The following is a 26188-nucleotide window of genomic DNA, read 5'->3' as shown; positions in this document are numbered from 1 at the left end:
CGGCCCTGACGAGAACGTCGGTCTCCTCGGCTGTGAACTGCTCCTGGCGTGCGCCGGCAAATCCGCCGTTATAATAGCGATCCGCCACGGAACAAGCGCGCCTGCTCTTAAAGGGAATGTGAGAGGACGCTCTGATTGGTTTATTTCACGTTACGCCCAAACCACACCTATGAATAATGAAGCTACTTCAGACCAACCCCTTTTAGATTTGCGTCGGGCGCAAGAGTCATTTATCGCGCTGGGAAAATAGCAACAGCGCCGGGATCCGCCCACAAAGTTACTTGCGCTTTGCACTTTGACACTTGCGTTTCAGATCGTCAAAATAGGGCCCCATGTGTCTGGAATTCAAGCCTAGTAACACCAACAATATTCATCCGGAGCAAATGAAATGAGTGAGTGAAAGGAAGCGCAGTTTCAGATAATTCAGTATCGATATAAATCGAAAAATCTATATTTTTGACATCACTACATTGTACTTAGTTTATTAGATGCCTTTTTGAAAGACTACAACTGAAAAAAATATATTATATAAAATTCAACTCAAGTGTTAATGTCAAGCCCTGATCACATCCTTTTTTTTAGTTTGTTTATGATTATGGACTGTTTTGCATTCACATTTTAGTCTAACTGCACCAAAGTTCATTTGGGAGTGGACCGAGACCCTCTGAAAGGGGGGGGGGGGGGGGGAATGGGGGTCTCTGTCTGCTTGTTTGGTGTGCACCAGGGTTCAGATGGCAGCTGTTATGTCCCCCTTTTAGTCTAGTGGAGGCAGAGGATTAGCATATTAAAAGGATAAGAAAACGCATCCCTATGAATAACCAGGCAAAACAAGAGAGAGTTGGTTCTCTCAGCAATCACCACACACTGGAAAACTCTTCAAGGTTTTATTTACAAAATAAAGTATCTTTACAGAAATTAAAAATAAGGTTAATCACATTACTGTGATTTTTTTTCAAAGTGGTCCATTTATGTTCGCGATTTTGGTGCATCCACTCACGAAAATGTATTTTTTTATATATTTACGGTAGGAATTTTACAAAATATATTAATGGAACATGATCTTTACCTAATATCTGAAGGATTTTTGGCATAAAAGAAAAATTTATAATTTTGACCCATGTAATGTTGGCTATTGCCACAAATATACCTATGCGACTTGTGACTGGTTTTGTGGTCCAGGGTCACAAGTGTCTGTGGGTTTTACCTCATCTGTGATCAGTTTTATACATGTGCAGACATTTTTATTAGACATTAATATAATTAAAACGAATAATAGTTAATAGTCTCTTATTGGCCTGTTAGCCATTCATAGAACGAACAAAACAAACCCTGACAATTGATAAAATAACATATAGACACTTGATAATCTTATTGGATAATCTTATTAGATAATTGTATTTGAAAGATAAAAAAAAAAAAAAAAACTGCAATAGATTTGTTAAAGGTGTTTTTATGCATGTTTGGCCCAGGTTTTTGTTGCATAATGCATTTACACTATTCTGACCACTAGGGGTCACCGTGGAGATGGATATCGGATTGTTTCGAAGACTCGAAACAATACAGCACATTTGCTTAAACTGTTTCAGTGTTCCACGTAGCCTCGATCTGCCCACCACGAAATGTCAAATGAAAAAAATATATCTTCTTCCTTGACTATCATACTAACCCATAAACAGGAAAAAGCCAGTGTTGGCAAACATAAGTGGCACCCACCTCCCTACTGCGTCTGTAGGCAACAATAATGAGGCTACAACACACCAAGCTTTCTCTGTCACTACAACAGGCTTTCTAAAAGAAGCATTACGGCTCAGCGCACGCAGCATTCAACAAAGTCTGGGAAAGTGGAAAGGCCATGCTCTCTCTGGTGAACAGCCAGTTCCCGCTGTTTAAATGGAAGCTCCTCTTTCCAGACTCTGATTAGGACAGACTCTTGCAAGAGGACAGGGACGACCAGAGGAGAACAGACAAAAAACTATACTTCCCAGCATGCTGTTGGGCAGCAAGAAAACATAATACTCACACACGCACATATTCAGAAAATGAACAATGATACACGTCCTGGGACATAACACAGCATTCACACTTGTATATATATTGTATATTGTATATATATATATATATACAACCATACCTGCTAAGTGTGAAGACACCCATAGTCACATTTTTGACACATTTTTATCACACTTTTATCAAATGTAGGAGATCCTGACAGGGTGATCAGGACATGTGACATGGATAATGATACAAGATCTAATTAACTAATTACATGTTACAGACGCTGAGGCAGGAGAGTTTTCCATTTCGGTGCAGATAAATAATTGGCGGAACTAAACCAGCCACCAAAAAACAAACATAACTAAGTACCCAGATTATCTGAAAACGCTGCTCTGACACAGCAGATGCCAATCCAGTTATAGTAAATGGAACATATGTGATAACTGTGTTCACGGTAGTTATTACAATGAGATAAAACGCTCTTCTCTTCGTGTGGTTTTCCTCCTCTCTCTCTCTCCCTCTCTCTCCTGGTCCTGACCGCTTCAGAGCTCTGAGAACAGCCGCACAGCAGAACAGCTGGATGGAGAGGTAGAGTGTGAATTGCATTGAGAGGAACCAAATAAACGTATAAAACGTAAACATAAGTAGAAGACCAAGCATGCAGCACAAACAGGATCCAAGAGTGATTATCCAAGCCGCAGTGCAGCAGATCACTCTATATCTGAGAGGTTTGAACTTCAGAAAGGTTACAGGGTGAACCACCGCCAGGTAACGCTCAACACAGATCAGACACTGAAACAGAGGAGAACCAGTGATGGCAGGTCCTAAAAGAAACTGGGATAATACCATTAGACTTTGGAACGGAAACCAGATTGAGAACAAAGTGATCAAAGCGTTCACAGAGGTAAAGATTCCACAAACAGAGAGGTTGAGGTTGAAGAACTCTGATGCAACTCCACTTCCTGTCCCTGTGATGATGAGCCATATAACATAGAAGTGTGTAGGAAGACCAAACAAGAAACTGAAGCTAAAAAGACACGTTCCTGGAATGTACATTTCAAATACAGATGTTGTAAGGTTGGTGGATGGTTCATGTATGATGTAGTTCACTGCAGAGTTACGCATGTCTTCCTCTTCCATCTTCTCGATCCAAAAGTAAATAATGAAATATTGCAATTTTGATCTAGAGAGAAGTGCAAAAACCAGGGTCAAGGTTAGTGGTCAGACTACATATACATCAATTTAGTCACAACCAGTTTTGAAGGTAAAATCTGAGGGTAAAATGAGTTTGCACTGAAACTGAAACAGAAATAGAATTGCATTTCAATGTGAAATTAATTCAATACAGGTATAGTAAATGGTAATTAAAACAATATCTTGAGTTTCAAGTAATTTACTTCACCTTCAATGACAAAAACAGAGCTCCACATTTATCTAACCTCTCCATAACCCCTATAATACGATTGATAACAACAATATTATATTGTATTTTGTTTTACATTATGCTCAACACTATAGAAGAAAAAAATGATTCGAATTGAAAAGAAGAGTTTGTCACCTGAGTGAATGCTCAGTCTCGATGCTCAGAGATTACAGATGTCATTGTACTTGTACACAAATACTTGCATGATTTTACATTCTAACCATCACACAGTACATCAGCTATGCAAAAAAAAAGTGGAAATAATGCATTTTAAAGGCCATGGTACTCAACTTCAGAAGCCAAAAGGAACATATTCACACCACAGATGGAAAAATACATCAATTATCATGCATGGCTTAATGTACGGACCATTTCCTTCACACACACACACACACACACACACGCACGCACGCACGCACGCACACACACACACACACACACACGGCTGAAGGACATTGTTAGGCACGAAGTGAAGCATTTTTATAATGTTACCACAAAATACAAATATTAAAGCCAAAAAATGAATCAATGCACATTTCATGAAGAAAAAGCACTAAAAGCCTTCCTTCCACTGAAAAAATTGTCAGCAACAGAAGTTACATTATTTCGCCATTATTAGATGGCAGCAAAGACTGTCTTTATGAGTGAGTCAGTCAGTAGAGAAGACATTTATATTGAAAGGACTGAAACTTTTTGTGAACACAGAGATACAAGACGCAAATGACTGGGACTGGGACAAAGGACTCGAACTAACTGTTTTATACTGTATTTTCCATCCTATTACACTAACCCCCTAAACCTACCCATCACAGAAAACTTTCGCCATTAAAAAAAATAAAAAATAAAAAATAAAAATAATCATCAAACATCACTTAGTATGATTTATAAGCTGTTTTCCTCATGGGGACCAAAACATGTCCCCACAAGGACAAGGATTTCGGATATTGTCATCTAATTTGTGGGAACATTTTGTCCCCATAACATAGGGTCTACCTGAAGTACACACACACACACACACACACACACACACACACACACACAAATTAAACATCATGTAACATGTTTCCGCTCCTCCATGAGAGATACGAGACCGGCGTGTCGTTCATCATTAATCACGCCACCGGTCTCGCGCCGCTCTCTCACGTCCCTCGACCTCGTCCGGCTCGCCACAGTATGATAATAATGATAATGAATTTTATCTGTGACACATCAACTGATTATTCAAAACTGCTACAAGTGCTGGTTAGTGTTTGAAATGTCTCTCTTTTTTTTCATTTTTTTTTTTCATAACGTGGTCAATGTGAAACACATTTAACTATGTTGTGTTTGACAAAATACTGACGTTTTCATACGTTTATTCTGTTGCTCTATACAGTCATGAGGTTTGTGGTAGGATTAATATTTATATAATTATAACTCTTATGGTGCGTTCACACCGGACGCGAATAGCGCGTCAGGCGCGAGTGATTACAATGTTAAGTCAATGCAAAGACGCGTTTCACACGCTTTACGCGCGTAACGCGTCTTTGCATTGACTTAACATTGAAATCACTCGCGCCTGACGCGCTATTCGCGTCCGGTGTGAACGCACCATTAGGCTCAACATTTGCATGATTCCATGATTGTTGCCCTGGAATCGAAGGGGTCCATCAGGTCGACATTCCTAAAAATATCTTCTTTTGTGTTGAGCAAAATAAATAAATTTTGAACGAGGCCTTATTGTAAACTTTCAACAAAATTTGACATTCTGACACAAAAAACATTCAGAAGTTGTTACTATTTATTTATAAAGCTGAGAAAATTAAAAGCAATATGCATTACATATATAACAAAGAGCACTTTAATGTATAAACTTACACACAATGATAAAGTTAAATTATTCTTAAACTTGTTATCAATAAACTATAGAATATATGATTCATAATGCCATTAGAAAAAAAACACAAAATTATAGCAAACGATCCAAAATTTCAGGTACAATTTGTTAAGCTAAAATGATTCACCAAAGTTTCACATTTAGGTAATTTCCAATAACCTAAAATATCTATGCTAATAGAAAACCAGCGTAATTTTTATAGTATTATACGGCTCTTTAGACTTTAGAGACCGTGACACCGATTGGTCAATCGCAGCATTCAGCAGTTAAATATTTCCAAATGATGACAGCCGGGATGAAGCTAGATTACTAACAATGTCCAATTTGTGTGCCATGCCTCTGCAGTCTCTAAACAAGGTTACAATAACTCAGATTAATATTTCCTATGCATTTATTTATTTGTTATGTAGGCATGTGATATTCAGCTTATCAATAACACAAAATAAAACATAACAGGGTGATAAGGAGTCTGGCGCAAAGCAGGCGATAAAATGATTATTAACTCAACAAAATGTCAATTTTTTTGAGAACAGAAGCAGAAGAGTTTTCTAGTCCGGTGCAGATAAAGTCCAAGGTGAACAAAACCAGCCAGCATAAAACAGATGTAACTAATTGACCAAAGAATCTGAATGAACTGATGTGTCGCAAGAGAGTGCAATCCAGTGGCAATAAATGGAACATATGTGATAAACAAGCTAGCAGTAGTTCCTCGAATGATGTAAAACGCTCTTCTCTTCATTTGGTTTTCTTCCTCTCTTTCTCTCCCTCTCTCTCCCGGCCCTGACTGCTTCAGAGCTCTGAGAACAGCCACAAGACAAAACAACTGGATGGAGAGGAAGAGGAGGAACTGCAGTGAGTAGAACCATATATACATATTTATGGTGAATGAGAGAAAACTAAACATACAGAACAAACAAGTGGCAACAATAAATATCCAGGCCGCAGTGCAGCAGATCACTCTATATCTGAGAGGTTTGTACTTCAGAAAGGTTACAGGATGAACCACTGCCAGGTAACGCTCGACACAGATCAGACACTGAAACAGGGGATGACCAGTAACAGTAAATCCCAAAAAAAACTGTGTTAATGCCACAAGACTTTGAAATGGAAACCATTTTGAGACTAGAATGAGCAAAGCGTTCACAGAGAAAAAGATCCCACAAACAGAGAGATTGAGGTTGAAGAACTCTGATGCAACTCCACTTCCTGTTCCTATCGTTATGAGCCATATAACATAGGCGTTTGTAGGAAGAAGAGATATGAAGTTGAAGGTCAACATACAGATTTCTAATATGTCTATTTGCCAAAATGATGACAGTGTGATGTTGGCAGGTGTGTGAGGTGGGGTGACGTTTGCCATTAGTTCCATGTCTACTTTCTTCAGTCAGAACCAGAAGAACAATGAAGAATGATGCTGCAGTTGTGATCTAGAAAAATAGAAAAATAAAAAATAGAAAAATCAGATAGAAAAATCAGATAATCTAAAGGCAAAACACTGCATTATTGTAAGCAATTGTAATAATTCAACATAATACCTAAATTATACACAAATAAATGCATTCTAGTTTTAAATATCATTTAAAATCCAACTTTTTCCAAAGTTCAAACCCATTTTACTCAACTAGTTCATCTAGCATGCTCATCATAACGCTTGCCCTGTGTGTCACAGTACCTTTTTTTATATATCATACAACATGCAGAGACAAAGACAATGAATCAAAGTGAACAGAGTTTGTCACCTGAAGAATGAATGTTCTGTCTCTCTGGATTGACATAAAACTCACTGCTGTTATATATCACTTCACAGCTGGCAACCCCCCATGTGTATACAATTTCATTGTCTGAACATCTCTTAGAACACCAGCTATGCAAATATTTAAAGTGAAAATCAGGAGGTTAAAAAAGACAGACAATCGTGTGTAAACGTCAATGGAAAAACATTGTATTCTCAGTGGAAAACTAATTTGAAAAAGATTGAATCCAAAAACAATACCCACTGACACAAAATAAACTGTTATTAGTATTACCGAATGTTCTTTGTTTGCAATGTATGTTGAAGGCAAAATTATACTATTCAAAATCAAAATGAATCAATTTAAAATCCTGAGTTCAAATTAGTTTTCCACAGATAATTATTATGAAGCACTCTGCAAATATATTTCATAGACACAAATGTCAGGTTTAATGTGAACATCTCTGTGTTCATCTAACATCATCAACAAGTTTGGCTATTTCAGTAATTCAGTGAAAACAAATCTTAAAGAAATATTACATAAAGGTTAAATCGACCGCATTTCCCCTACTTTTCTGTACATACAATATGGGTTACAGTGAGATGTTTGCAATGGACGTTTCAATAGCTACAAGACATAAACAATGTGATTTAAATGTTTAAATATAAATAATTGTACTAGTTCATTGCCATGACAACACAACACCCTAAACTTTAAAATGACTGCAATAATAAAGTTTAAACATCTATAGAGTTTACCATTACACATAAAATTATAATTGAATAAGCCAAAAAGTTGGTATATTGTATAAGTATTGAAATAGTACACATACAAGTATAGCCTAGTACACTGATATAACTTGCTACACACTTGGAAAAAATTGTAGATTTTTCTTAACAAAAAATTAACTATTTCACCCCAAAGCTGACTTACAGTATGTTACTGTAAACTTGAATATGTATGTGGGGAAAAAAGTATTTAATAGACCACTACAGTAGCCTATATCAAAAGAATAAACACAATACAAGCCAAATATCAGCCTGTTCTCACCCAAATGCGTCTCTATAGCACGCAGTGTGTTTATCGTGCAATTTATACGCGAAAATGAGTTTTTACGTGGATATGATACGCAGTTTTGCGCGTGCATATGATACGCACTTAATTTCGTGATATACACACGCACCCCACACCACTAATCCTACCCAAGCGTATAATACACACGCACCCTACCCCACCCTAAACCCAACCATGTGCTATCCATGCGTATACTATGCACGTAAAAACTCATTTTCGCGTATATATTACACGATAAACACACTGCGTGCTATATAGACGCATTTGGTGAGATCGGGTTGCAAATATACTTACAATACTATCTTAGTACTATTAATTCAATATTGATATAAAGGTTAAGTACAAACATAGGCCAAATATACATAAAAGCATACTCTCTTATTTTTAGTTTAAAATAAGTATAATGGCACATTTGAATTCACTTTTTTTGGTATTGAATATCTTATGAGGAAAAGAAGCAGGAGAGTTTCCCAGTCCGATTGAGATAAAGAACAGGCTCAACAAAACCAGACAGTGCATAACAAACCAAACCAGTGAACCAAAGTGCCTGACTGTTCTCCTGTGTCACAACATTAAAGAATCCTGAGATAGTAAATGGGACATACGTGACGACCATGGTCAAAGTAGTTATTAGAATGAGATTAAACGCTCTTCTCTTCATGTGATTTTCATCCTCTCTCTCTCTCCCTCTCTCTCCTGGTCCTGACTGCTTCAGAGCTCTGAGAACAGCCACAAGACAAAACAACTGGACGGAGAGGAAGAGGAGGAACTGCAGCGAGAAGAACAATGCATGTGTAGTATTGTACGATGGTATTAAAACAAACATGGAGAACAAACAGGAGCTAAGAGTGATTATCCAGGCCGCAGTGCAGCAGATCACTCTATATCTGAGAGGTTTGTACTTCAGAAAGGTTACAGGATAAACCACTGCCAGGTAACGCTCGACACAGATCAGACACTGAAACAGAGGACGACCGGTGACGCCTAGGCCTTGTAGAAACTGTGATACTCTCTTGAGACTTGAAAACCAAATTGCGATTGAATCAAAAAAACATAACAGACAGTTACCAGTCTCACAAACAGAGAGATTGAGGATGAGGAACTCTGACGCAACTCCACTTCCTGCTCCTGTGATGATGAGCCATATAACATATAAGTGTGTAGGAAGACCAACCAGGAAACTAATGCTGCACAAACACAATTGTAGACTTTCTATTAGTTCAATGGAATGAGCAGTGGAGTTTGAGGATACGTTAATGGTGAAGTTCACTGTAGAGTCATTCATCTTCTTCTTGTTGTCTTGAAAATATCACAGAATTAATATTAAGTTATCTATAGGAAGATAAAAGAGTAAGTATACTAGATAAATAAGCCTGCACACACACAAAAAAAATCCTTGTGCATATCATAGTCTATTGTCATATTCAAAATCTCAATTAAAACAAAACACCTCGCCCTGTTTTACTCAACAGCTAGTTCATCTAAGTTGTCCGCATCATGTTGATATTTTTGCATATCACTCAATGGAATAAACAAATTGAGTCAAAAAGGAGAGTTTGTCACCTGAAGAGTGAATGTCCAATCTTTCTGGGTGTAAAAAATACTCTGTCCTGTTTTTGTAGTCTCACTTCAAAGTTGTTGCAATGATATATCAAGGATGTCACATAAAACAAAACATACGCAAATGCATGTGGTTGAAAAATGATTGATGTTCATTCATAATGTTTTAAAACATTTGAATATATCTGAGAAAGTGTGTGATTTTCTTCTTCTTCTGTGGACTCCAATGGAAAATAAAGAATACATATTCAATCTTAATATTAATAAATAATAATAAATTAATTAATACAATATATTTTGTAACAAAAATCATTTAGTAAACACATTGCGACAAATGCATTCAAGGACTGTATTGTATCTATTCATCTTTGGAACATTTTCTTGTCAGCTTTTCTATAAGTTTTTCTATACTGTTATAGAAGTTATTGATTAGTAAAAAAAAAAAAAAAAATACGGATTAGTTACATAACCTTTGAGGAACAGAGGCAGGATAGTTTTTCAGCATGGTACAGATAAAGAACAGGCTGAACAAAACCAGCCAGCAAAAAACAAACTAGACAAATGCACCAAAGTGCACGAATATTATGTTTTGTCACAATGATAAAGAGTCCTGTGATAGTATATGGGACATATATGATGACCATGTTGACGGTAGTTATAAGAATGACATAAAAAGCTCTTCTCTTCATGTGGTTTTCCTCCTTTCTCTCTCCCCCTCTCTCTCCTGGTCCGGACTGCTTCAGAGCTCTGAGAACAGCCACAAGACAATACAACTGAGTGGAGAGGAAGAGGAGGAACTGTGTTGAGAAGAACCATGTTTGTTCTATAGTATTCGGCGAGATAACCATCGAGAAAATACAGGAGCAGAGAGTGATGATCCAGACCGCAGTGCAGCAGATCACTCTATATCTGAGAGGTTTGTACTTCAGAAAGGTTACAGGATGAACCACTGCCAGGTAACGCTCGACACACATCAGACACTGGAACAGAGGACGGCCGGTGACGGCTAGTCCCATTAAAAAATACGTCAATGTTGTGAGACTTGAAAACCAAAAAGACAGTAGAAACATCAAACTAGTCACACAGATACCAATCTCACAAACAGACAGATTGAGTTTAAAGAACACAGAAGCAACTCCACTTCCTGTGGTGATGATGAGCCATATAACATAGGAGTGAGTAGGAAGGCCAAGCAGGAAACTAAAACTGTATGCATACATTTCAAAAAAGTCCAATGGCCCAAAGGAATCGGTTGTGGATGATTCAGTGGTGAAGTTCACTGTAGAGTGGTTCATTTCCTCCTTGTGTTCTCAAAATATTTTTCAAAAAAATAATAACTTGAAACAGTGATCTATTAAAAAAAGAGAAGGGCAAATGTACTAAGAAAAAAGCCAAAACAAATTTACTCAAGATTAAAATCTTCAATATCCCAGTCTCCAATTGTACACACTCATAATTTAAATCCAAACATTCATTTTACTAGATCTTTCGAATTTTAAATTAACTTCATGTCCAGTGAATTTTAAGTGACATTATTATTTAACAAATGCATCACAAGCTGTAATTCTACACAGTTGTTTAAACTAATTCTTTAAATTACCCAAAAAGATTACTTGGTATGGTATGATTCTATTAATTATTATAAAACAAATGTAGTGTATTTCTCAAACATTTTCAATTATATTTCTAAAATGAAACAATAGACTTCAGCATTTTACCCATTCAGCTAATTTATCTAATTCAGCCATAACACTTACAAAGTAATCAATCAAAAAGGAGAGTTTGTCACCTGAAGAGTGAATGTCTAGTCTCTCTGGGTGTAAATGACACTCTGTGCTGTTTTTCTAGTCTCACTTTACAGCTGTCACAAGAATATATGTACATAGCTTCACATGAAACATGTCACTTAAAACAAAACATATGCAAACATATGCAAGACATGCACAAGATTCAAAATGATCAATGGTCTTCCATTCAAATGTCTTAAAAGATTTAAATAGTATGAAGAAATTGTGCTTTTGTTTTCTGATTGTTTAATTGTGACCCCTTGGTGTGACCACCGTTTGCCTTACGCATTGCAACACATCTCCTTTGCATAGAGTTGATCAGGTTATTGATTGCGGCCCGTGGAATGCTAATATATAACTTCTCAAGCTTACAGAAGACAAGAAGTCCGTGATGTAATTAGTTCTTTGTTCTTATTTTAAGCAATAGGACATCACAACTACAATAAAAAAAATAAAAAAATAAAAAAAGACACAATTGAAACAGACCAAAAATTATTAAGGCAAGAGCAGTGAGATATTTTCTCTTTTTTATGATTAACATTACTGACAGACAACAGCAGGTATTATCAGTCGTTCAGTCATTCAAAGTGGCTGCAGAGTGTGACAATGAGAGGGCATCCTTCCTTCTTTAGTTATAGTTGTGACTCCCCCAAGGTTATCTCTCTAGGCTAAATGGAAACATGTCCCAGCCATAACTAACACATTGTTAGATTTGTTTATCATACTACTGAGTGGAGGCCCTTTGTCTCGGTCATACATTAGTCACACATTTCTTATTGTCCAGCCATGTATACAAAGGTCATATACATACATACACACATTCATAATGTTTTAGTAACAGTTCATTGTTCTATCAATGTAGCAGAGAATCATGGGACTCCACATGCAATCCTCGTGCATTTTATTACCTTAATCTAATTACCATCATGTTTCTAAGATTCTATGAATATAAGAAAATGCAAACATATAGAACATGTTAAATTTCTACCACAATTCACCCATTTTTTACTAGTAATAAAATAATTAATTAATTAACTAAAATAATAATAAAGCAAATTTAAGTCATTACATCACATTTATACTCTTCATCTCTGATTTTCATATAAATGATCACTCTCTTAAACTTAAAATTTAAAAGAAGAAAGATTATTATTTTTTTTTATTAGTTTTTTATGGGGATAGTCCCTTAAGTATTTAGCAAGCAAGTAAAGATTGGGCTAAATGAATAAACTCTGTTATTGCACTTCTGACAAAAAATCAGACCCGCAGTCACCTCAGTATAAACAAGAAATAGTATAGATGTTCAGAATAGGAAAAATACATTTCACTGTAACTTCCGCTGGTTGTGTCATTTTCAAATTTAGTTGGTTTTGGACATACATCATTAAATTGGTCCTCATCATTAGACATTCAAAGCATTTGGTGTGAGATCGTTTTTTGTCACCAGTCTCGTTACCAAAGCTGAAATACATTGAATTACACATGGTAGGCACAGCAACAATTGTTGTCCAGCTGTACCTAAAAGTTCCTTTTCTCCATTGATAAATAGATGCTGCTTCCCCTCTGCTCGTGCCTGTCCTTGCACACTGGTTACTTCAGAATTATTTCTCTTAGCCTTGCCCTCGTACAGAGAACGGTAGTCGACGTCAGAAACAGTTGGTTGTCACATCTGTTGTTTATTGTTACTCCTTCGATACTTCTCCTGGGTCTGTTGGTGGAACCTTTCTGCAATGGCTGGCGTGGACCCACGTTGCCCTCTCTGCTACTTTCCATGATTTTACTCTCTTTGTGCGTTGTTAGCAGGCACTTGGAACGGACCCAGCGACCTCCTTGCCTTCCAGCTCTTCCTTCTCAGATCCTTTATCACCACAAAGTCTCCTGGTTGAATGTCATGGAGTGGGATATCAGCTGCTTTTCCTTGAGCTGCTTTTACCTGCACATAAATGTTTGGTAGGAGACAAGACATTTCTTTACAATAGTTCAACATGTCATGTTCACACAATTCGGTTGATGGCACTCGCTGTTTAACCCCTTCCATACCCATAAATGGAGGCTTTCCAAACAGTATCTCACTAGGGCTTAGATTTTCCTCTGTCTCATCCTCATGGACATCAGGGCTATTGGTAGGGATTTTACCCAATTGAGCCCAGTTCCTCACAGCAAGTATGTTCCGTTGTCTGAACTATTTTTTCTCGGGATTCCCCATCTCGGCACTATTTCAGTCAACAGCGATTTTGCTACTGCTGCTGTTGATGTGGGGAAAATCTCAATCCACTTAGACTACCATAACTAAAATATCTACCATAACCAGGCAATATTTATTTCCTTCTCAGGGACTCAGTTCTATAAAATCAATCATTAGATGACTAAATGCTCCCTCTGGTGGTGGATGAGATGCCTGGGGCATTTTTAGCCCTTTTGCCACATTGTGTGTGTTACAAATGACACATTGTTTACAAAAAAATCAGCAAATGTTGTGAACCCCTTTTGTAAACCAGACTTTTGTTAATTGTGTCACCATTCCCCCTTTTGATGCATAGTCCAACCCATCCATCAATTTACCATAATGGTTAAATGTTTTGGGGGGTAAACAAGGTTTGCCATCAACACTCAACCAAACGCCGGTTTTACAACTGAAGCCAGATTTCCTCCAAAACAGCCTTCTCTGCCTCTGAGGAAAAAGACTGCATGCTCTATAAGGAGTCAGAACAATCTATGTTACTTTCAGATAACAGTACACACTCAATCTCTTTTGGTTGTGCAGCAGCTGTTTTTGCAGCTGCGTCTGCTCTGCAATTTCCTTCAGAAACAAAAAAACAGCTAATTTGACACTAAGCCAGCATGAAGAATAGGACGACCATCTGACTTTAAACATTTTCGATGTTTCCACAACGCCCCCAAAATCATGAGCTACCCCAAATGCATAACGCAAATCTTTGTAAATCGTTACACATTTGAGACCCCCCTTTAAACCTCTAGAGTCGGTTTCCCGACAAGGTTTTTTCTTACGGCTATCACTTTGAAAATAATTGGGGATTTGCAGGCTCTGTCGCCATCCTGCCTAGACTTTGCCCCTGGAATGGTGAAAGCAACCTTGCATCCTCATCCTGACTACCTGCCTGAGGTACCGTTCTCAACTGTACACCCGGTCACTCTTGAGGCCTTCTGTCCTCAGGAGAGACTTTACAGGCTATGTCCAGTCCGTGCTCTTCAGACCTACATCCACCACACTAGCCAAAGGCGTGTGGTAAAGCGTCGTATGCATTCATAAGGTTTTATAGTTTGGATATTCATGTCACTTTGAGCTCTCACATCCTTAATTCGACACAGTGCGGCGGCGCGGGTATTCTTCTTTTCAGAGCGCTGAATCAAGTGTAAGCTTTTGAAAGGGTACGTCTTTCCCACTTGGAAATTGGTCAAGCCAAAACTGAAAAGTGAGAATTTTCTCAGGCTTCATAGAGTTCCTCTATATTCCTCCCTCGCTTCTACTGGTTGCTGTGCATGTGTGTGACCGGAAACCCGGTCGACCATGTGGTCGTGGTGTGGCCGGCCCAACACATCAAGCCATGAGCAACTTCCTCGACCATGGTGGAGTCGAACTAACCGTGCAAGTTCATCATGTCTTCTTCATTCAACGGCAAAAGGAATCGATTATCATTCTGTCACTTAACATTTTACCAATGTATGTGTGATTGTGTGATTTTGCCTGTTTAGATTAGTTGTGTTTGTGATTTAGTTAATAAAACTTGTGCACAATACATATTTGGTTCTGACTCTCTACCTGCAACAGTCACTTAAATTATTTTCTGATCTTGTTACACTCTCTTAGCGCTGTAAATGCTATAAGAAATAATATTTTTTTCTGTGGCCAAGAAAAATACCTTTTTAATAAATAATCAATACTGTGTTCGCAGGACGAACCGATTAATTGGTTGTAATATTAAGTTAGTGTCACGGTTTTGTTCACGTCATGTCTGCTTCCTTGTCTGTCATGTGATCCCTTGTAGCCATGTTATCCTGCCATGTGTCTTGTCATGAGTATATTGTTTGATTGTTTGATCATTGTTCACAGGTGTCCCTTGTCTGGTCGTTAGTCTTGTATGTATTTAAGCCCTCATGTTTGCCTGTGTCTTGGTCAAGTATTGTTTCCTGTAAACCACTGTTAGTAAGTCTTTGTCCATGTCATATTTTCATGCCACGCCATGTTTTTTGTTTATTGTTATGTTTTGTTTAATTAAAGCTGCACTTGGGTTCTCTTAAAACTTGCCTCCAGTGGAACCATATTACAGTTAGCTATATCAAGTTAATCAGATTAACTGATCCAAATCTTCATAATTAATCATAATAAGTCACAATAGTCCGTAGCAATGAAAGGAACGGATGGGCTTTCGACCATGATAAACCCAAACAGGCATAAACAACAGGCTTAGCGGAGCAATTTCTCATTGGCCACTCATTTACTGCTTGTGACGTTATACACGTACCACAAACCTCACTACATAATGTTAGCGTCCTCTCAGCCTCGACGGCAAACATACTGATGTTCTCCACTAATGCAGAATCTAGTCAACACATGAATTACTTTATAATGTTATGAAAACACATACAGTACTGAAATGTATTCTGAATTGACATCTGAAGTGTCCTCAATACCTTTGGCTTAATCCAAATTCTACAAATTGCACACTTTGTATTCAATAACTAATGCACATTAATAAACAAATTTTACGGTACTTAGCTATACTTTGTACAAAAACAACTTTTTTTTACACAATGCTAAATGCACTTTTGCAAGGCCATTACAATAAATAACATAACTTCAATAACAGAGAGACACGTGGTATTAACAACTCAAACGGTGTTTATTTAAATCTCACATGGTTTTATTATTCTAAAACATAACTAAATGTACCAACCATGTTTTTAAATTAAAAGAACACTGAAAGAAACAAACCAAAAAAATAAAATAAAAAATATTTTGGAACAGCGGCCACACACAAACTACACATTGTTAGTTACTTTTTCCTGCTGAAATGCTCATTGTTAAATGATCATGCTCATGTCATGTTAGCCAGCGTACTGCCAAGAAGTATTGAAAAAGTACACATACAAGTATAGTACTAGTACACTGATATTACTTACTACATACTTCATATAATTAAATATCTTAATAATAAAAATAAAATAAAAACATCAGTTCTCTCTGGGAGGATACATTTACAGTATCAACTGGAACAACAATAATAATTAAAACATTTATATGCTGTTATAAAAGTTGTTGATAAATAAAAAATAATAAATAAGAATTAGTTACATACAGAACAGAGGCAGGATAGTTTTTCAGCATGGTACAGATAAAGAAGAGGCTGAACAAAACCAGCCAGCAAAAAACTAACTATACACATGCACCAAAGTGCACGGACATTCTGTTTTGTCACAATGATAAAGAGTCCTGTGATAGTATATGGGACATATATGATGACCATGTTGACGGTAGTTATGAGAATGACATTAAATGCTCTTCTCTTCATGTGGTTTTCCTCCTTTCTCTCTCCCCCTCTCTCTCCTGGTCCGGACTGCTTCAGAGCTCTGAGAACAGCCACAAGACAAAACAACTGAGTGGAGAGGAAGAAGAGGAACTGTATTGAGAAGAACCATGTTTGTTCTATAGTATTCGGCGAGAAGAACATCGAGAAAATACAGGAGCCAAGAGTGATGATCCAGACCGCAGTGCAGCAGATCACTTTATATCTGAGAGGTTTGTACTTCAGAAAGGTTACAGGATGAACCACTGCCAGGTAACGCTCAACACAGATCAGACAGTGAAATAGAGGACGACCGGTGACGCCTAGTCCCATTAAAAAACACATGAATGTTGTGAGACTTGAAAACCAAAAAGACAGAAGAAACAACAAACTAGCCACACAGATACCAATCTCACAAACAGACAGATTGAGTTTAAAGAACACAGAAGCAACTCCACTTCCTGTGGTGATGATGAGCCATATAACATAGGAGTGAGTAGGAAGGCCAACCAGGAAACTAAAACTGCATGCATACATTTCAAAAAAGTCCAATGGCCCAAAGGAATCGGTTGTGGATGATTCGGTGGTGAAGTTCACTGTAGAGTTGTTCATTTCCTCCTTGAGTATTCAAAATCTCATTCAAAAAATTAATAAATAGTTGCAACAGTGATCTATTGGATAGATAAGAGCAAATGTACTAAGAAAAAAGCAAAAACAAGTTGACTCAAGATTTAAATCTTCAATATCCCAGTCTTCAACACACTCATATTTCCTATATTAAATTACTTTCTTAGGGAATTTGATGTGACATAATTAGTTAACCAATACATCACAAGCCATAATTCTACACAATAGTTTAAACTAATTCTTTACATTACCCAAACTATTACTTCAAAATTGTATGATAACAATAATATTATAAAACAAATGTAGTGCATTTCTTAGCCTAAAGTTGTAAACTAAACATTTTCTAATATTTCAAAGGTGAAAACACTTACAGACGTAAACTACATCTGATAATCACGCTTTTGAATATTATTGAAAATAAAAACAAACAAATCAATCAAAAAGAAGAGTTTGTCACCTGAAGAGTGAATGTCCAGTCTTTCTGGGAGTAAATGACACTCTGTGCTGTGTTGTCACATTTCACAACTGTCACAAGAATATATGTGCATATTTAAAATGTCGCATAAAACAAAACATATGCAAACATATGCAGCACATGCACAAGATACAAAATGATTGAATGTATTTGATTCAAATGGCTTAAAACATTTAAATAGAAGGGATAAATTGTGTGCATTTGTTTTCTGCGGACAGTTTAATTATAGAAATAGACATTCAAAGACCTTCAGGTCTCTCTCGTCTCAGCTAAGGTCTGTGTTCATGACAAAGTACCAAGGCAGAAACCAGTGCTCACCAAGAAAAAACAGCTTGTTTTACATTCAATAAGATTTCTTATGAAGAAACAAATTAAATGTGGCAGTTCTTGGTCAAATTGATTAAGTGTTTAAGACCTGTTAGGAAGACTTCAACATAATGGGCCCTATTTTTACGATCTGAAACCCAAGTATCAAACGCGAAACGCAAGTAACTGTGGGCGGATCCCCGGGGCTGTTACTATTATACCGGCGGGATAAATGACTCTTGCGCTCGACGCAAATCTAAAATGGGTTGGTCTGAAGTAGCTTCATTATTCATAGGTGTGGTTTGGGCGTAACGTGAAATAAACCAATCAGAGCGTCATATCACATTCCCTTTAAGAGCAGGCGTGCTTGTTCCATGGCGGATTGCTATTATACCGACGGATTTGCCAGCGCACGCCAGGAGCGGTTCACAGCCGAGGAGACCGACGTTCTCGTCAGGGCCGTAAAACACAGAGAGAAGTGACAATGTATGGGGATGATGGGAGAAACCCACCCAAATAAGCTTCGGTTAAACAGGCGTATAATAATTTGGGTAAATGTGTAAGCTAGATTTATGCCTATTTTTTCACATCTTCATGGACACAACAATGATTTCCCTCGTGTGTTCATATTTTTCCTTGTAATAATGTATGATTTGCAAAAATGAAAACTGCTGCGTCCGTTTAGATTAGAGAATCAACGTGTATGCACGTTGTTCACATGCTACATAATGGCCAAGCACGCGCCCTTAAAATAGCATATGACTATCGCGCAACGCGCCACTGTCTTTAGACTGGGTTTTTCCTGGTCAGTGGCGGAATTGTTTTTTTAAACTCCAAAATAGCACCGGGGAACTTTTGCGGCGGAACACGCCTCCTCTTTGCGCTGAACCGCCCCCGCGTGCGCAAGTTCATTCCCTAATTTACCGACGTGCGTCTGTGGAGGGAAAAGTCTGCTGTGCGTGGGTGCAAAATAGGAATGATACATGCGTCGGTGTTCAAAGTCTATTGCGCTGGGTGCAAGATAGGGCCCAATATGAGTTAGTAGCTATTGACATGTAGTAGCAAATTAATGAGTTAATTAACATGCAGTTGCAAAGTTACTTAGTAAGTAGTAGCATGTCTTAAGCGGACTATCGAAATAAAAAGTAACCAAGTATTATTTTTTTAAAAACAATAATACAAAACACACACTGAAAAAATCAGTGTAGAATTTATTTTTAAACTATTTTCTCTCCGAAACTGCTAGTAAATTTCACAAATCAAACAAATGTCAAATAGCACATTGAATTAAATTAAACTTTTAATGTATTTTGGCTGTTCATTTACACGACAACAGCGTCTGTAAATGCAAGCTTTTGAAAACGGGTTTCAAAGTGCAAGTTATTGAAAACCATTTTATACTTAAAAATGTTTGGAATGGCTGGAAGAGAAAACTATGGGCTGTTAATGGCTTCAAGTAACAAATGAGCAGTCTTTTAGAGGTTTCATAGGTGATTTAACTCACTACATCATTACAACATTTTTTGACGTCTGAGTGAAAGGCCTAAGGGTTTATCAAACAAAGCGATTTTGCTCTTAAAACCATGAGAAGCAAATAATAGTCTCAGACTGTGGAGCCACAATGCTGATGAATAGAAAAGAAGGCTGGGTCTCGAGCGCAACACGTTGAAAAAGACGTAGCACAACGGTCAAAGAGGATCATCTTGCGCATATTTACATTTAAAAAAAACGATTAAAAAGCTTACTATAATTCAATTATTCCCTTAGCCTACTGGTAAATTGCCGGAACCAATTTACTGGTATTTCTGAAAAGGTCCTGTTCACATGATCTCTTACCGGTATTTTACCAGTAAAGACTGTAGTGAAAGAGGCTAATGACTCAGCGTATAATAAGCATGACGTCACCGTTTTCATAAAATCGTGTTTTTGTAGTTTACACAGAGACGATATAACGGTATAGTTCTTAACTGCCATTTTCTTATTTTCAACGTAAGAAAAAAGAGAAAGTTTATAAGTAACAATATAATATTATATTATACAATATAATTGAAAGTAACAATTATAATTAAATTTGTCAAAAGAATGTTTTTAAAAATCCACACAAAAAACTTATCTTAAATTACCCAAAGGTACGACATTTAATGAATGTATTGGGTTGTTTCAAATGTTAAGCATTACAACAAAACACATAAAAAAATATAACTACTACACAATATTTCATATGCACTATGAAAGGATTTCAAGTAAGGGAAAACGAACATTGAGTCGGTTGCAAAAAAAAAAAAAAAAAAAACCCAGACAGGGTGATCCAAGTCCAACACTCAATCTGGAAAATGGCAAAATTGGGTGATGCAGTATGTATTTATTCAAAACAAACAAACCACAAACAAGTGTTACAGCCATATCTGATTAACACTCAAATAAAATGTGTATGCAAATAACTATTTAAATCACTAGTCGGTTTGACCTCTCTGAATAAATGAGTGACCATGTGAACATGTTTTGGAATCATGAATCCTTATAGATGACAATGTCAATTTAGAAAAAAAATGTAACTAGTGACATTAGCAGGTATTATGAGGAGCAGGTGATTTTTCCAGTTCGTCGCAGAAAAAGAACAGGCTGCACAAATCCATCTAGCAAATAACCAATTGAAGCAATAAACTGCAGAGCCGAAATATGCTGCTGTGTTAAAATGAATGCTGAAATTTTATATGGGACAAATATGATAACCACAGCCACAGTAGTTATTAGAATGTGATTAAATGCTCTTCTTTTCATTTGGTTTACCTTTTCTTTGTCATTCTCTCCTGGTCCTGACTGTTTCAGACCTATGAGGACAGCTACAAGGAAAAATAACTGAACAAAGGGAAAAAGTAGAAACTGCACAGTGAACAGCCGTGCATGTGGACTAGTGTTGAGCGAGATTACAATAAACATGCAAAACAAACAGGAGGCAAGAGTGGTTATCCAGGCCGCAGCGCAGCAGATCACTCTATATCTGAGAGGTTTGTACTTCAGAAAGGTTACAGGATGAACCACCGCCAGGTAACGCTCTACACAGATCAGACACTGAAACAGAGGACGGCCAGTGATGCATAGTCCTTGCAAAGACTGTGACGATGTCTTGAAATTTGAAAACCAAAGTGACAGTATATCAATTAAACATTTCACACAGTTGCCAATCTCACAAACAGAAATATTTAGGTTGAATAAGTCTGTTGCAATTCCAGTTTCTGTGACAATAAGCCATATAACATAAAAATGTATAGGGAGACCAAAAAGGAAATTGATGCTGCACACACACAGTGCCAGACTGCTCATTAGTCCAATGGAATGAGTTGTTGAGTCTGTAGTGAAGTTCAGTGTAGAGTTCATTTCTTCCTTATTTTTCCCCCCAACAGATTCCAATCTTTAGTTCTGTCGTTCTAAAATTAAAATCCAAAGAGCCAAAGCCAACCAATATTAAATAACTTTCATGTGTACATGATCACACAAAATCAGTTATTCAGCACAACACTTAAATTACACAGTTGTATTCCAATGTTAAATCTTTTCTGAATATAGCTGCATTCATTATCATCTAACAACTTATCTTTATCATGATGACATTGATATTTTCAGCATATTATTGAATACAAAATTAAATTGAAAAAGACGAGTTTGTCACCTGAAGACTGAATGTCCAGTCCCTCTGGACTATGTTTTCATAGTCTTATACTTTAAAGCTGCCACACAAATAAATGGCTGCACATTAACAATTCATTTCACATATGCAAATTAATATAAGAAAGCATAAGGTTCAAAATTATACGTGGTATTCTATTCAAATAGCTTAAACATTTGAATAGAAAAAAAAGCTCACTTTTATGTGGACATTTTTCACTAGAAATGGTAAGATACTGATTGCAAAAAGATCAAAATAAAATTAACTATGAATAAATAAGATTGTGTATTTGTATAAACACGAATACATCCCGAATAACAGCAGACCATGTACTTCGCTCAAATGCTATATACACATAAACATTAAGTCTGCTTTGTGTATATCAATGAGAACAATACTAGCTACATAATCACAGGAAAGTGAACAATTCAGATTTACTGAAAAGTATATTAAAGCTACAATATGTAATTTTTTTCGCCGCTAGGGGTTGCTAAACTCTTACAATTGCAAAGCCGTAGGTTGATGACGCATAAATCCAGCGGAATTATGGAACTTGTCGTCAAGCTGCTGGATATAATAATGTTTATGGATGAGTGAGTTTATTAGACGAATGAAACTTGTGAGGTAACGCAGCACTGTTTCACTTGGTCTACACTATCACACTAAACTGCATTTGAGTGTGTTGAAAGTTATGATGTTATTCTATGTGTTAGTTTGTTGGCTGTTTGAGACTAGCAGTAAGCCAGATCAAAATAAGAATAACATACAGATCATATTCTAACATTTCATCATGTTTAACTATACATTTGCTCACCTGTCTAATAAAGTACATGCAAGAACGGCAGGTCGAAGTTTGTCGCGGACATGGTGCTCTCGGCATCTCGAATACGCCACGCTGATATTGATCCTCGTTTTAGTTCTCCTTTAGTCCAAAAGTCTGCTTCCCATGGTCCATAGTGTTTGAACGAAACAACAACAGCGTGAGAGTGCCGCTAGACGTAAAGCAGTTGTCCACGTCTGTCACCATGGTTCCCTTTCGTAGTCACTTCGAGTTACGTCGAAATGACGACGAATGGGGTTCGCTTAGAAGCCTATCCTCTTCGAATATTAATAAAACGAGCCAATGGCAAGCAAATGCCATGGGTCTGCTGAATTTGCATAGCGTAACTCCGCCCCACAGTGTGGGTATATAAGGAAGTGAGCCGGCAACATGCAGATATGTTTTCGCTTTCGGAGCCAAGTTTATCCTTCACTCCACAAGCCATCCTGAGTATCATCTCTATTCCTCTTCGAGACGAGCTTCCCTCCAGGTGTTGGTGTGACAGCGAGTTCCAGCGAGTGCACATTCCCTGCGATCTGAGCAGTGATCTGCCAGTGTGTGTGTGTTCTCTCCCTGGTCGCTTCAGCATCTGCGGGGATTTCTCCTTCTCTCTAAAAGAGCAAAGCGCGTGGCACGTCTTTTTAAAGATGCATCGCCCGTGCCCTTCTGGTTGTGGTCACTGGCTGTCTGATTTAGATGGGCACAATCGCTGTTTTGCGTGTTTGGGCTTAGAGCACGCCAAAGCAGCGCTTGTGGATGACTCATGTTTTCATTGCGGAAACATGACCATCGCGACACTACGGTCGAGACTCAGTGATCTCGAAAGAGTGAGAGTCCCCTCATCCACACCCCGATCTACCCCCTCTAGTAATAGAGCTGGTACTTCGGCTGGTGGCCAGGGTGACCTGAGGGTGACGGTGTGGCAACAACAACCGACGATTCGTCCTCGGGCCACATCCCCCTCTCAAGTGCCGCAACCCGCGAGCCGACCAGATGATGCGCTCGATCAGTCCCGGCCAACGGTCGGCGGCGGACCGAGTGCGCCGTCTGGCGCTCCTAATGACGATGCTATGTCGATCACAGCATCACAAGGTGGGCAGGAGTCCTCGGGAGATGAGGGGTCGGCTGTGCTGCCGCCTCCGGGCGCGTCAGCATTGCCCGATCCTGATCCCGAGCTGACGGCCATGCTTTCCCGGGCAGCCGCGAGCATCGGGTTAGAGTGCAATCCGCCACCCTGCCCCGAGCGCTCGCGTCTGGACGATTGGTTTTTGGGCGCGGCCGCCGATTCACGTCGGCGTCCAACCCCAATGCCTTTCTTCCCGGATGTGCATGAGGAGGTCTCGAGGTCCTGGAAGACACCCTTGTCTTCCCGTGATCGCTCGGCGACCTCCTCCGCCTTTCCTCCTCTCGATCAGGCGGCTGTTTACGGGTACACTGGGGTGCCTATGGTTGAACGCTCTGTTGCGATGCAACTGTGTCCACAGAGTGCTTCTTCCCGTGGTGATCCTAAGCACCCCTCCAAGGCCTGTAGGTTTTCGTCGACCCTGGTGGCGAAGACCTATAGAGCTGCGGGGCAGGCAGCCGCCTCATTGCATGCCATGGCCACTCTGCAGGTCTACCAGGCCCAGATGCTCAGGGACATGCACGAGGGGAGGACTGACCCAGGGCTCTTCAATGAGCTGCGTGCCGCCACTGACCTCGCTCTCCGGGCGACGAAAGTGACCGCACGCTCCCTGGGCCAGGTGATGTCCACTAGTGTGGTCCAGGAGAGACACCTCTGGCTCAACCTGGCCGATATGAGGGACGCTGAGCGGACTCGTCTGCTTGACGCCCCCATATCCCAGGCTGGCCTCTTCGGCGGAGCGGTTGAAGATTTTGCCCAACAGTTTTCAACCGCCCAGAAGCAGACTGAGGCTATTCGTCATATTCTGCCCCGACGGCCCGCTGCTGCCTCCACCCAGCCGTCGGTTCAGACGCCTCAGCCTGCTCGCCGCCGAGGGCGCCCTCCCGCGGCTCCCGCCCCTCCCGCACGGCCCCAGCAGCAGCCTTCACCCGGGCCGCGTCGTGGAGGACGCCGCAGGCAGGCGCCCCAGCCCTCTCCAGCCTCGCGCCCCGCTAAACGCCAGGCCAAGCGGCGCTCCTGAGACGGGCTGCTCAGAGATGGCCATCAGTTCTTCTCAGGAGATGGTAGCAGGACCACTCCTTCCCCCGGTGGAGGGCCGGGGGAGAATCCTTTGTTCTCCACTCCCCGCTGCTCACCCACGGGTGGGCAGCACCCTAATGTGGTTAAAGAAAGAACTGATATCCCCATCTCTGAGCCCCCAGAAGGGAATGACAGTGCGCGCCGCCCACGGGCCCCGCCGCTCTCATCCCCTTCTGTCGCCAGACCCCTGCCAGAGCACGCCCCCGTGGAACGCTGGTCCTTCCCTGGCTCCCTCTGGCAGGACGCGGCTAATGACCGTGCCCCCACACCGGGCCGCTATGCCACCCACGTCCGGGCCGGTCATTCCGCTTCGCTGCACCCCCGCGGGGACGTCTGTCGTCCGCATGACCCCGCTGGCACAGTCCTTGGGAGCCTGGTTAGAGCTTCCCAACCTGTCCCGCTGGCTCGCGCGGACCATCAGGCTCGGCTATGCGATTCAGTTCGCGCGGTCTCCTCCCCGCTTCAGGGGAGTCCGCTTCACTATGGTCGGTGGCAATGCCCCTGTCATGAGAGCGGAGGTCGCCACCCTGCTGGCGAAGGGTGCGATCGAGACTGTCCCTCCAGCCGCAATGAGGTCCGGCTTCTACAGCCCCTACTTCATTGTCCCCAAGAAAACCGGTGGGTTACGACCAATCCTGGATCTGCGCGTCTTGAACCGTTCCCTTCACAGGCTTCCGTTCAAGATGCTCACGGCCAAGCGCATTTTCGAATGTGTGCAGCCACAGGATTGGTTTGCAGCGATCGACCTGAAGGACGCCTACTTTCATGTCTCCATTCTTCCTCGACACAGGCCGTTTCTACGGTTTGCTTTCGAGGGGCAGGCATACCAGTACGCGGTCCTCCCATTCGGGCTGGCCCTGTCTCCTCGCGTCTTCACGAAGGTCGTCGAGGCAGCCCTTGTGCCGCTACGGCAACACGGGGTTCGCATCCTGAATTATCTCGACGACTGGCTAATCCTAGCTCACTCTCGGGACCAGGTTTGCGAACACAGGGACCTAGTGCTCCGGCACCTAGTCCGTCTGGGCCTTCGGGTCAACTGGGAGAAGAGCAAACTTTGCCCCGTGCAGAGGATCTCTTTTCTCGGTATGGAAATCGACTCGGTCGCCATGTGCGCGCA

At 39.8% G+C, this 26188-nt stretch overlaps 4 protein-coding genes across 4 annotated transcripts in view; all 4 read right to left on the bottom strand.

Moving 5' to 3' along the window:
• Positions 1-5808: 5808 nt before the first annotated feature.
• On the bottom strand, positions 5809-6663 carry LOC306984552 (uncharacterized protein; the record flags this gene model as incomplete). The annotated part of the gene is made up of 1 exon (XM_079586026.1): positions 5809-6663. One exon carries the CDS (start codon positions 6661-6663, stop codon positions 5809-5811), a length of 855 nt encoding a protein of 284 aa, XP_079442152.1.
• Positions 6664-8543: 1880 nt separating this feature from the next.
• LOC306984551 (chemokine XC receptor 1-like) lies at positions 8544-9386 on the bottom strand (the record flags this gene model as incomplete). The annotated part of the gene is made up of 1 exon (XM_079586025.1): positions 8544-9386. One exon carries the CDS (start codon positions 9384-9386, stop codon positions 8544-8546), a length of 843 nt encoding a protein of 280 aa, XP_079442151.1.
• Positions 9387-10118: 732 nt separating this feature from the next.
• LOC306984550 (chemokine XC receptor 1-like) lies at positions 10119-10956 on the bottom strand (the record flags this gene model as incomplete). The annotated part of the gene is made up of 2 exons (XM_079586024.1): positions 10119-10131; positions 10229-10956. 2 exons carry the CDS (start codon positions 10954-10956, stop codon positions 10119-10121), a joined length of 741 nt encoding a protein of 246 aa, XP_079442150.1.
• Positions 10957-13225: 2269 nt separating this feature from the next.
• The window catches only part of LOC306984549 (chemokine XC receptor 1-like), a gene marked incomplete at both ends in the record, with an annotated part of 42791 nt that continues 29828 nt past the window's right edge, over positions 13226-26188 (bottom strand). Inside the window, one exon of the mRNA XM_079586023.1 lies at positions 13226-13381. Within this exon, the coding sequence (XP_079442149.1) occupies positions 13226-13381 (156 nt within the window). The remainder of the gene's footprint in view (positions 13382-26188) is intronic.

Source organism: Phoxinus phoxinus (assembly GCF_949152265.1).
Source record: "Phoxinus phoxinus genome assembly, chromosome: 17".
Classification (NCBI taxonomy): Eukaryota; Metazoa; Chordata; class Actinopteri; order Cypriniformes; family Leuciscidae; genus Phoxinus; species Phoxinus phoxinus.
The sequence above is the reverse complement of the archived record's forward strand: the minus strand, read 5'-3'. Positions and strand labels throughout refer to the sequence as shown.